Genomic DNA, 12,491 nt, shown 5'->3' on the forward strand with positions numbered 1-12,491 from the left:
ACTTTCTCCACCATGTGTGGCAGCAGAATTGTTACGCCATGTCTATACTTTCTGAGAAGCATTATTTTTCCTAACTTCGTTTTCCCAGATGTACGAGAAGTACTGTAACTTCACTTGCGTTGTCAGTAAGAACTAAATTTAGTGCTAAGATTATGAAACTCGCAGAAAGACAATGTGGGAGGAACAATAACAGGATTTTTTTTCCTCCCAAGCAGACTGCACTCCTTCTGACGACAGTGTACTTGCAAGTGGGCAAAGATTCAGAAAGCCTGCACATGGGAGGCGTGCCAATCTGCAGCTCATTACAAGCAACAGTCCCTTACACTAGCTGATCCAAGCCCATCAAGAACTGTATTTTCCTTCTAGCAATGTACGAGCCAAGCAAAATTTCTCATGATGTTTACACTCCAATAACGCAGTGATTATTAACATCATCCTAAATGCAGACACACAAAAAAATCGCCAACTCCTGTTTAGACTTCTAGAAATGATCAAATTTTGAAAATATCCTGTCATTTTAAAGTTTAATTTCTCACTGGTTTCTTTTGACTTCATTTAAATACCCTCATTATGTACCATTATATACTATTATATGCTAAAGCTAGGAACCTCTGTAAGAGATCTTCAACGGCAAAAAGTAGATGAGGATAAACACCTGCTCTGTGACTGTGAGAGACATAAAATCCAACACAAACAGAACAAGTGAAAGAGAAATGAGGGCCATCCAACTTGGGGACTTGAAAAGAGGGATTACTTTATCCCAGGACACTTTCCTGGTAACTCTCAATCAAGAAATCAATCTTAGCAGTTGTCAGCAAGAGTTGACCTCAAGCTCTAAGGCTTCATATTGGGAATCTCTACGGGATAAAACACGGAAATCTGAGAACATCTCTCAACCCACCAGCATGCAAAGCAGAAGCTGCCACCCCTGCCCCGCCAAGGGCAAATGAGGGTCGTGTACAAATATCTGGTTGTTAACAACCCAATCCTGCTTGCTGAACCAAGCATTCAAAAGTGCCACAGCTCCCTTTAATTTTGTTCTTAAGGAATGCTATCAGGAATTGCAGGCAGAGGAGTAGGTCTGGAAACAGGTGTGAAATATTGCACAAGAAAAGGGTGATGAGACCCTGTTACATGCACAGGCATGGTCCCACCAAGGCTCTGCAGCAAAGTGAAACCTAAGTCAGTCCCATCCTCTTAATTCCATCTATGCGAAGTAGCCTAAAAAGAATGTCTTTCAATTTCCATCTTCTAACCTGAGCTAGAAAGCCCATGAATAAATCTCATGACTTTGTGTAAATTGTCCTGCATAAATGCTTGACTCTCTGGTCAAAGGGAAACCACATTTGTAAATCAGAAAATAAAGTTGGGCAAGAGAGGTAGCCTGACAGGGGGATTCATTTTCCACTCTGCCACCAAGATAAATATAACGATGCATGCTAGAAAGACACATCTGTTTCTTTCCTTTAGGCTTTTATTCTTCCTCTCACATAAAAAAGGAGACATTTCAAGTAACTATATTTGTAGACTCTACTTAGTGTTATTTTGAAAAGTATTGCAAAGGATCTCATATTGTAAAGGTAAGAGCAAGTTGTCTGTTCTCTTCCAGCACATTGTCCAGTGGTTTCCAGCTCCTGGTAACCTGTGGTCAGCAGTTCTTTCTCCCCTTCCCCTTCAACACAGTGGGTTGAACTCAAGACCCCAAAAATCATCTTGGGGTTTCAGACTATCTGTCTTACATTTCTAGCTGAATGTAGTCTTGCATGGAACTGGAGGAGTTAACCGCCTTGGCTCCCACATCTCTTGGGTAACTCTGGGAAGCATAATTAGTTGGTGTTCATTCTCTCGAGAAACAAAGAGTTAGTTAAGGATAAATCTTAATTATCATGATTACCATGAGTCTGCAGCCAAACGACACTCCTCTCAGTTATTTCAGGCAGGAAAGCAGGTAGATCGGTGTTCTCTTTGACTATCAGGGCAAGAGAAGGGCCCTGCCACACGGTCCACGGAAGCATGGGGCAAAGGGATGCCCTTTCATCTTCCTACACTTGGAGACGCTTGCTCTCACTTGGTTCTTTGGCTCAAGTGCACCGAAACTAAATCTGTCAGTGGGGGACAAGTCTTACGCGCTTCGTGCAGCTCTTGCTGCTCCAGGCGTCATGAATCTTTGGATAAAAGGCACAGAATAAGAAGCTGTGGGAAAAACTCTTCCAATATTTATAGTTTGTTCCTGACGTGCGTTTCGCATAGGAGGCAGCTGCTCCTGAATGAGGAAGTGTAAGTCACTAACTCCTACTGCTGGTGCGAATGAGCATTTTTGAGCTATGACATTCTTCCTGAATGAGTGGGCAAGACAGGCACTCTCGATGCACTGCATAAGGAAAGGAATGGTGAGTTGACAAAATCAAGGGTATTTTGTCATCTGGTGCTCTGGCAAGGTTCGTGCCCAACCTCCAGCATTTGGTTCCTTGGTAACGATTTCAGTAAGCAAGTCTACTGCTAATGCATTCACACTTACACAAGTACCTGACCTTCAAAATTCTTGAAACCAGTGCTATCTGATCAGATGACACTAACAAAGGTTCCAGTTTTCTTCCTCCCAATGTCTCATAAGCGATCTCCTTACCACTAATTTTTGCTTCAAATTCCACCTCAAAAGCAACTGTCCTTACTTCTAAGCTCCCCTCCCTTTCCACACAGACGCCTTCTATGCAGGAACTCATCTACATGGAAGATTGAATTCCAATGACAACCACAGGTTGGATCAGTTTCATCTCAAGCAGGTCTTTATTTCTGGCCTGTAAGCTAAATAGGATACATCAGAATCTTCAGAGAATCCTCAGATAACCCTACACTCTGAATGTGCGCCTGCCATCACCATCATCTGACACACTCTGCCAAGCTTCCTGAAGCATACTTATCCCACTCCAGCACACAATCCCACTTAGAGGGCACCTGTGTCTTTACATATTCTGTATGCGTCCTTACTCTGAGCAAACCGAAGACTAAAAGGGGAGAACGCAGCCAGACCTGTTAAAGGCACAGAGCACAAAGACAAGGCAAGGTGTGGTGAGCCACTCAGGTCTTCTTGACTGTATATTGAGTGCCAACCTCAGACAAGGAGAAGACCCACCACCAACAGGTCAGGTGTTGTACCAGGCACTCCATCATGCTCCACTTCACAACAACCTCCTACAAAGGTGCTAGAACTCCAGAGAGAAAAAGAAAGGGAGAAAGAGAGAGATGCTCAAAGTCACACAGGAGATGGGGGACGGAACTCATACCTGAAACTGCATCAGATCTGAGTTGAAAACTCCGAGTCCTGTGCACTCTGCTGGGGCTTTCCTTTGTGGACATTATGGACAAACTATGCTGAAGATCCCACATTCAAACATTAGCTCTGAAGAAGCCATTTGGGTCAATAGAAACAGTTTATCTCACTGAATGTTGCCTCTTAGGGGCAGGCATTTGGCCTAAAGGTTAAGACACAACTTGGGAGAAGTACATTCTTCACGGTCTGGGTTCAAGTCCCAGCTTCACTCTTGACTCCAGCTTCCTGCTAACACATACTCCAGAAGGCAGTGGTGATGGCCACCCTTGTGGATGACCCTCATTGAGTTCCCAGTTCCTCACCTGGGTCCCAGCACCAGTTGTTGCAGGCATTTGGGTAGCAAACCAATAGATAGGAGTTTTCTATCTTTCAGGCTGGCCAACTACTAGTCTATCTGTCTTTCAGATAAATTCAGTCAATAGTAAAATATTGGAGGCTCTACCTATTGTAGAACCTTAAGAGTCCATGTGGCTCACAATTTCCAATTATCTTCAGCTGTGCTCTGAAGAGTGACAGTAGCACATCCAAAGGAGTTGCAAGCTGGTCTCTGGGAAGCAAAACAGAGGGAGCCACTGCAAGGAGCAGGGGCAGTGCTTTTCCAACTGTCAACACTCAGTGAATGGAGGCTTTCCTTCGCTGGCGGTTAGGACTGCGTTCGTTACCCAGTCCTGCCCTTCACTCTGCTGTCTTCCTTCCAAGTAAGGAAACAAAGCTCATTGTCTTGAGCCTGGTTATCCTGCCACAGAAGCAGCCCTGCACCCTCTCTTCCCATTCCTCCAGAGAGCTGACTTATGGCTCAAACTCCAGATTCTAAAGTAACAGGATGCTAAATGAGACGCTTCCTGCTTCAATAACTGACACAGAAGTGGATGTGAGCCAGTGAGAGGCAGATTCACAAAGGAACTGGCTGAAAACTGAATCCATATCTTTTGAGATGTCAGATTCACCTTAGGATGTTAAGTGGTTCCCCTGGAAGGACAAAGTCGGAAGGGATTTATGAAGCAGTTTCTTGGGGAGAAGTGCTGCCACGCCACCACCTCCCATCGCCCAGGGGTAGTGGTTGTGTGTTCGGGAGGGGGTGGGGGAGACGCTCCACAGAATCACTCTGGGACTGTGGTATGTATTCCCTGCAGGCAGAAGGCTCAGAGGGAAAAACCTGATGTCTGTTAGAGAAGGTGAAGGCCAGCAGTGGACAAGGATGTGGGTGGCATGTGTCTTGGGTTGGATACTCAAAGGGCAGGGATTGTGGGAGCTCCCTGTGAATATGATGGAGACAGCATGGGAGAAATCAGTGTGAAGAATTGTGGTCCACCCAACAGCGGCACCTGGATACACTGCTTCCACCAGCTACAGTGGACTGGCTTGCATTAGCTCTAATCTCAAAGAACCCACATTTGTTTCCAGAAAAGGAACTCCAAGTATGAACTCCAAACACTTCGGGTCACAAGATACACAAAGCTGTTGACAAGTAAAGCCTCCTGCCATCCTGCACACGTACCCTTTCCACATGGGCAGCAAGGGACCTGAAACATCAACAAAGTGCAAGACCCCACACACCCTTCTCTTTTGGACTTGGAGAAGGGAAGAGAGGGGTTTGACCAGGAGACCAAGTCCAGTTTTGATTTCTAACAAGATGGAAAATGCTATTACTTCTCAAAAGAGATTCCATGTGCAATGTTGTTGGCATTCCATGTGAGTGCCATTTGGAGTCCTGGTTGCTCCACTTCTGAACCAGTTCCATTGTAATGTATCTGGGAAGAAAATAGTAGATGGCTCAGGTAATTGGTCCACCGCGACCCATGGAAGAGACCCAGATGGCGTTTCTAGCTCTTGGCTGTGTGGCCCTTCGGAGACTGAACCAGTTGATAGGGTATTCTCTTTTATAAAACTTACTTTATTTTTTATTAGAAAGGCAGATATACAAAAAGAAGGAGATACAAAGAAAAAGATCTTCCATCAGCTGTTTCACTCCTCAAGTGGCTGCAATGGCGAGGGCTGAGGTGATGTTAAGCCAGGAGCCAGTAGCTTCTTCTGGATCTCCCATACCGGTGCAGGATCCCAAGGCTTTGGGCCATCCCCGATTCTTTTTCCAGACCATGAGCAGGGAGCTCAAAGAGAAGTGGAGCAGCTGAGACATAAAACAGTGCCTATATGGGATCCTGGCAGTTGCAGGGTGAGGATTTAACCACTAGGCTATTGTGCAGGGCCCAAAATATTCTCATTGATTCTCTCTCTTGCTCTCTGTTGTGTGTGTGTGTGTGTGTGTGTCCACCTACCTGCTGCTAAGCCTTTTAAACAAATAAATGAAATTTTTAAAAACAAGCCTGGAATAACCAAAGAATTGTCTGGCTTTCATTCAGTCACAAGCAGAAAAATAGGAAGCTCAGAATTCTCCTTCAGAATAGAGATGCTTAGCAGTTATTGTTTTATGAATCACTGTGGGTCTTAGAAATAATAATAAAAAAATGCCCAAGACTAAGCTTGGAGTCACTGAATCAGGATCACTAGGTGGTGGGGAAGCTTTGGGGATATGAATTTTAAAAAATGAAATATAATGAAAAGCCTTCAGGGGCCAGGAGGCTGCTGGGCAGGGAGTCAGGAAGGACTCACCCTAATGAGCCCTGTGTATAGGGACAATGAAACCCAAACTAAAATGGCTAGTGTGATTGTCACAAGGTATGCTCTTTGGTGTGCTAAAAAGATAAGCACTGCACTTCTCCAGATTTCATTTTGGAGCTGAAAGTCACATTGCATATCTTAACTGTAACCCTAAACTCAGCAGAGCTGAGTTCAGTTCTTGGACATGAGTGCCAACATGATCAATTTGGCATCCAGAGACTGGGAAAATCTTTTCTCCTTTTCTCAGGGCCTAGGTGGGTTGGTTTCCCAATGATTTAGGGGTGGGAGGGCACTGGGCACTGCTGACATCTCAAGGTATGCAACATTTCCCATTGCCTCCCCTTTGGATGGGGCTGTGGTGGAGGCTGCAGGGTCCCACGCCCCTAAGAGAGAGTATTCAGGAATCTTGGCTTTCTTTCATGCATGTATCACATCCTCACGGTCTGTACCCCACACTCTCTTTGCCCTGGCCACAGCTGGTTCTAGGTGTAACTGCCCCACACTTGCTCCCTGTGCCGGGCGGGGTGCCTGTCACCCCGTGCAGTGCTTCCACACCACACGGTAGGTGCAAAGGTAGTCTTGACTTTCAGTCCATTCTCTTCCATGCCCACCAATTTTTGTTGTAGGAACATTTTGTTTGTTCATTTTCTATTTATGTTCTTATTTCTTTTTAAAATTTTTAAACTTTTTTTTCTTTTTAATTGACCCACAGAAATTGTTCACCTTTACCAGGTACAATGTGATGCTTCAACACACATACACCACATGGAATTATCAAATCAGAACAGCTGTCATTTGCATGTCTGCATCATTTCTTCATATTGGGAACCTTCAAACTCTTCTCAGTCCTCTGCTGACCTCATGGTGCAGCATGCTAAGTTGCCCTCTGTGATATCCCATGGGCTCAAGTCTTATCTACTCTACTTCTGATACTGCTTCTTATTCATGTGCCTGGGAAATCAGTAAAAGATGCCCAAGCCCTTGGCCTCCTGCACCCATGTGAGATACTTAGATGGAATTCCAGAGACTTGGCTCGACAGCAGCCCCAACCACTGCAGCTATTTAGTGAGTGAGTCAGCGGAAGAAAGATTCTCTATGTATATATCTCTCTCTGTATCTGTGTCTCTCTCTCTTACACACACACACATACACATATGCATCTCTATAACTCTGACTTTCAAGTAAATAAATAAATATTTACAAAAAACAAGCATGCTCCTAAGCAAAGTGAGATCATGGACATCAACAGTTCTAAACTAAGTGAAGGACTCACAGTCTAAGACCCTAGATTACCTTATCAATGTGGCTAGCTCTGAGGAAATAAATGGGCTTCTATAGTAACCCCAAGCTGCCTGTTTCCTTGTATGCCAGAAAATGTGCAATATTGAGAGAGAGGAGAGAGAGAGAATATGACTATGTTAACAAAACCGTTAGGGGAAAAATGCAGCTAAATGTATTCTCAAAAAGATGTGTGAGGATTAAGATTCTCCATCATTAACCATATGATGTCAGCAGAAATACTGAAGAAATATAAAACCAAATTTGACCTGGTGGCCTTGACTTGGAATGGACCTTTAAGACAGCAGGAAATATATATTTTGTATGAGGAATTTGCTTGGTTTTCTTTAGTTTAAAAGAGAGATAAGAAGGAAAAGAAGCAATTCTAAGAGAGACCATTGTCAGTAAGTACTGACCATGAATATCATAAATCCTACAAAAATTCGATCCCTCATGCCAAGTGAAGTCACTCTCTAATTAGCTACACTGTTTATGGCCCACTGGGGCCATTTATATCCACTCCCACCCTGGGCCAAGTCTCCTTCAATTCTATTTTCATGTATTAATCCTTGAGGACTAAATACTTTGGAAAAAATAGATATTTATATTTTAAAGACCTAATAAATGGATAATGAAATGAAGAGAAGGAGAGAAAATACATTTACATAAACTATCTTTAATTTCACACAGAAATAAGTATTTACTTTAACAGAACACTTGAAAGACTCCAAGATATTCCATGCCAGAAATATTTCTTTGCCACCACCAGCTAAGTTAAAACTAAGAGGAATGCTATTTTGAATGGTATCTTGCTGGTTAAGTCTTTTTCCATCTTGGGGCTGTTCGCATACACTATGGCTGTTGATTTTTGTTCATTAATTTTGTACCCTGCCACTCTACCAAACTCTCGTACAAGTTCTAGCAGTCTCTGTATTGAGTCTCTTGGCTCTTCTACATAAAGAATCATATCATCTGCGTATAGTGAGAGTTTGACTTCTTCGTTTCCCATTTGGATTCCTCTGATTTCTTTTTCTTGTCTTATGGCCTCAGCGAGTACCTCTAGGACTATGTTGAATAGTAGTGGAGAAAGTGGACATCCCTGTCTTGTTCCAGATCTCAGTGGGAAGGGTTCCAGTTTTTCTCCATTCAGTATGATGCTGGCGTTGGGTTTTTCATATATGGCTTTAATTATGTTGTGGATTTTTCCATCTATGCCTACCTTGGTTAGGGTTTTTAGTAGGAAGTGGTGTTGGATTTTGTCGAAAGCTTTTTCTGCATCTATTGATACTATCATGTGATTCTTGTTTTTCAGTTTTTGGATGTGGTGTATCACATTTATGGATTTGCGAATGTTGAACCATCCCTGCATTCCAGGGATGAATCCTACTTGATCTGGATGAACGATCTGTCTGGCTGAGGGCAACGGAGGCCATCGCCCGTCCCTTCGGAACGGCACTCGCCCATGGGACCTCATCAAACTAAGAAGCTTCTGTACAGCTAGAGAAACAATCAACAAAGTAAAAAGGCAACCCACAGAATGGGAGAAGATCTTCGCACACGACATAGGTGATAGAGGGCTGATCTCCAGAATATACAAAGAGCTACAAAACAACCAAAATGTCAAAACAAACAAGCCACTCAAGAAATGGGCACGGGAAATGGGCAAACACTTCACAAAGGAACAAACCCAAATGGCAAATAAACATATGAAAAAATGCTCAAGTTCCCTGGCAATAAGGGAAATCCAAATTAAAACATCAATGAGGTACCACCTAACACCAGTAAGACTGGCCCACATGAATAAAAGCACCAACAACACTTGTTGGCGAGGTTGCGGGGAAAAGGGAACCCTACTCCACTGCTGGTGGGGCTGCAGGCTGGTACAGCCTCTATGGAAATCAGTATGGAGAATATTCAAACAACTCAAATTCAACATACCGTATGATCCAGCAATAGCACTCCTAGGAATATATCCAGAACACTTGTTTTATGAGAAACCAACATGCACTCCTATGCTCATAGCAGCACAATCAGTAATTGCAAAAACATGGAAGCAACCAAAATGCCCATCAACAGAGGATTGGATAAGAAAGCTATGGTTCATCTACTCCATGGAATACTACTCAGCTATTAAAAAAAACAAAATGCAGTTCTTTGTGGCCAAATGGGCCAAACTGGAAACCATAATGCTAAGGGAAATGAGCCAATCCCAAAAGGTTAAATACCACATGTTTGCCTTAATTTAAGATGATATGATGTTATGTATAACATGTTATGTTTTGAATGTTATATGTTGTGTATAAACTAAGATTGAAGTATAGGTGAGGTGGTCACAGAAGGTGGCTGGGAACTCGCATTTACTTTTAACATGTTGGTTACTCATTACTATGTCAATTAATTCCATAATGATGTAAATTTTTGCTGATGGTATGTTGGAGCTTTCAATTGACTGGGATGATGCTCTGCTGGCTCTGTCTTCAGACCAGAGAGGGTATACCTAAGAAGCCGTTGGACTTGACTGGACAATAAGATGCTGGACTCTATGTTTGGTATACGCTTGCAATGGGGGAATCTCAACTGAACTTGAGCTGTGGTTATGCAACAAGGTGGAGGAATCCACCATGGTGGGAGGGTTTGGGGAGGGGTGGGGAGAACCCAAGTATCTATGTAATTGTGTCACATAATACAATGTAATTACTGAAGTTAAATAATAAATATATATAAAAATAAATAAATAAAAAAAAAATAAAGAAATCCCACCCTGCAAAAAAAAAAAAAAAAAGAGGAATGCTAGATAAAAATGAGGCCGAATGGACAAGAGTTCTTGCAAATGTTCAAAAGAAAAGATATCAAAACCCTACCTTCAATAGAAGCTCCTGGCTTTACACTGACAGTGCTAAGTATGTAGCACACGGAGCCCTGACAGATTTCAGACTCCACGCCCTAGCCTTCAATCCCACTCCAACCCCAACAACTGTAAAAAAGTTAATGCTGGTGAAATTCAAATACATTAGGGAGCTTAATACGAGGGCACTTCAAAAAGTTCTTGGAACATATGCGTTCGGAAAAACAACTGTGCATGGATCTAAAAATTGTTTTGCACCCAAAAACTCATTTAATTTATTTTACAGAGAGAGCTCCTATCTTCTGGTTCAGACCCCAAGCTCCCCAATTACAAAAAGATGATTGAAGGCATCCAGATCTTGTATATAAATGGCAGGAACCCAGCTACTCGAGCCAGCCCCACTTCTTCCTGGCGTCTGCATTATCAGGAAACTGGAAGTCAGGAACCAGGGATCAGTACTGATATGGCACGCAATATCTCAACCAGCTCTTAACAACTAAGGCAAAAGGCCTAATTACAGTATTTTAAAATGCAAAATTCAGTTTTGTATTTGTGACAAATGTATTCCCAGGAATGTAAACTGTCAAGTATGGGCAACATCATGGGGGCACGGGAGATACTGAAAACTCTATTACCATGTAACCTTCCTGGGAACACGAATTTCTTCATAAATAAAATGTGGATGTAAGAACAAACAAAACGCTGTTGTCCCAAATCAGAGCCTCAGGATTCCTATGGGATGCTTCTCTCTACCCTCCAGCACACAGGAAGGAGCTTAGTAATCCAGAGCTTGACTGCAGCCAACAGATCTTGTGGCTAAACTCTCAATTAAGTGGAAGATTTAATGCGAATGACAACGAGTACTAGGGATGTCTGGGCACTGCATCCAAACACTGCTACTTTTATACACTCCAGAAGGGCTGTTTGTAAATCAAACTGCCATAATCCAAATCACATTTTGAACACACTAAGGAGGCGTATTCGTTTACAAAGATGTTTTTGGTAACTAGCAGTGTAAAAGGAACACAAGCTGTAGGAACTATTGCATTTTTGTCGGCTGTTTGGCGCAGGCAGGCACGTTTTTGTCTGTGATGCCACACTGAAAGCCACACAAGTACCGGCCGTCAAGGCAGCCTCTGTATCACAGGTCTCTCTATTTCTATTTTCCCTTCCCTCTACCAACCTATCTTTACAACCTGGACTAACCGAGAGCTACTACTCTCCTATGTATTTATGCACCTCTTCCAATCCCAATGAACCACTGAAGACAGCAACCATAGCAGATAATACTCTACAGTGTCCTACTGACACTGGAACTCACACTGAGTCTCACCTGCTGGCTACAGAGTGGAACCCTGATGGTGACCTATCCTTGGTCACATAGGCATTATTGCCAGGCCTAAAGAAACAAATCAGAATCTAGCAAAAAGGGTGACTCATTTGAGTGAGCCCAGAGAAGCAAGAATCTAGGGGATGCATGCAAAAGCAAACGCTTGCATTCCAAATGGGCAAGGGGCTAGATGATAAATCTGGAACATTCTGGGAGCCATCTGATTACAATTCATTTGCTTGTGCCTTTGCAGTGGCTTTGTCATTGTAGATACAAGTCAACATTAAACACTGGGACAAAAAAAAAAAAGATAACTAATAGTAACCTTTTTTCCCATGAACTGGTGATGCACACAAATTAGCAATCTGTGTATATCTGATTATTTTTCAAAACTGCTCCTTCCCTGATGCCTTTTCTGGGAAGAATGAAAACCTCATCCTGTGACATAGGTTTGGCCCCATAACTTTATTAGGCCAATAGCATGCAGATATTCAGACTAAAGAGACACCGGTCCCAACCTAGGTCTTATGAAGATGTGCATATTTCTATCACTCTCCTCTATCGCAAACTTTCTCACTCTGCACCCCAAAAACACACAGGTTGATCTACAGACTTTTGAGCAAGATTAAGCACGCTAAGTGACTGGTCTGTGGGTGGTGGGCTGTGTACCTGATTGTGCCAGCAGCTGACTTGGTATGGACTATCCTCTCCCCATATACAAAAGCACCCGGTACTCACCTTCCTCAGTTCCAGGCCAGCCCATGAAGTGAGCAGAAATCTGTCTCTCATCCTTCCCATATTCATTCTTGGCTATCAGAGTGTAGTCCCCATTGTTCATGTGGGTAGGGTTGTCCAGCTGGAGGCATCCGTGGTACTCCGTATGATTGGTAACATGTATTTTAGTGCAGATGTATTTGGACTCATTCAAGATTGCCCCGTTATAGAACCACTGCAGCGCTGGTTTGGGATTGCCTTTCACAGTGAATGGAATGCACCAGTGGTGGTCTGAGGTTGGAGATTCGAGAAATGTGATAGTTGGTGCAACTAAATTGAAAAAAAGAGAGTTAATAGCATCAGAAAGCTCAACA

At 43.1% G+C, this 12,491-nt stretch overlaps 1 protein-coding gene across 2 annotated transcripts in view; it reads right to left on the bottom strand.

Moving 5' to 3' along the window:
- The window catches only part of NTRK2 (neurotrophic receptor tyrosine kinase 2), a 351,452-nt gene that overhangs the window by 274,348 nt on the left and 64,613 nt on the right, over nt 1–12,491 (bottom strand). For both annotated transcript variants that reach the window (XM_058672627.1, XM_058672628.1), the window contains exon 9: nt 12,142–12,447. In XM_058672627.1, the coding sequence (XP_058528610.1) occupies nt 12,142–12,447 (306 nt within the window). The remainder of the gene's footprint in view (nt 1–12,141; nt 12,448–12,491) is intronic.

The sequence above is a fragment of the Ochotona princeps genome, chromosome 14 (assembly GCF_030435755.1).
Source record: "Ochotona princeps isolate mOchPri1 chromosome 14, mOchPri1.hap1, whole genome shotgun sequence".
NCBI classification, from domain to species: Eukaryota; Metazoa; Chordata; class Mammalia; order Lagomorpha; family Ochotonidae; genus Ochotona; species Ochotona princeps.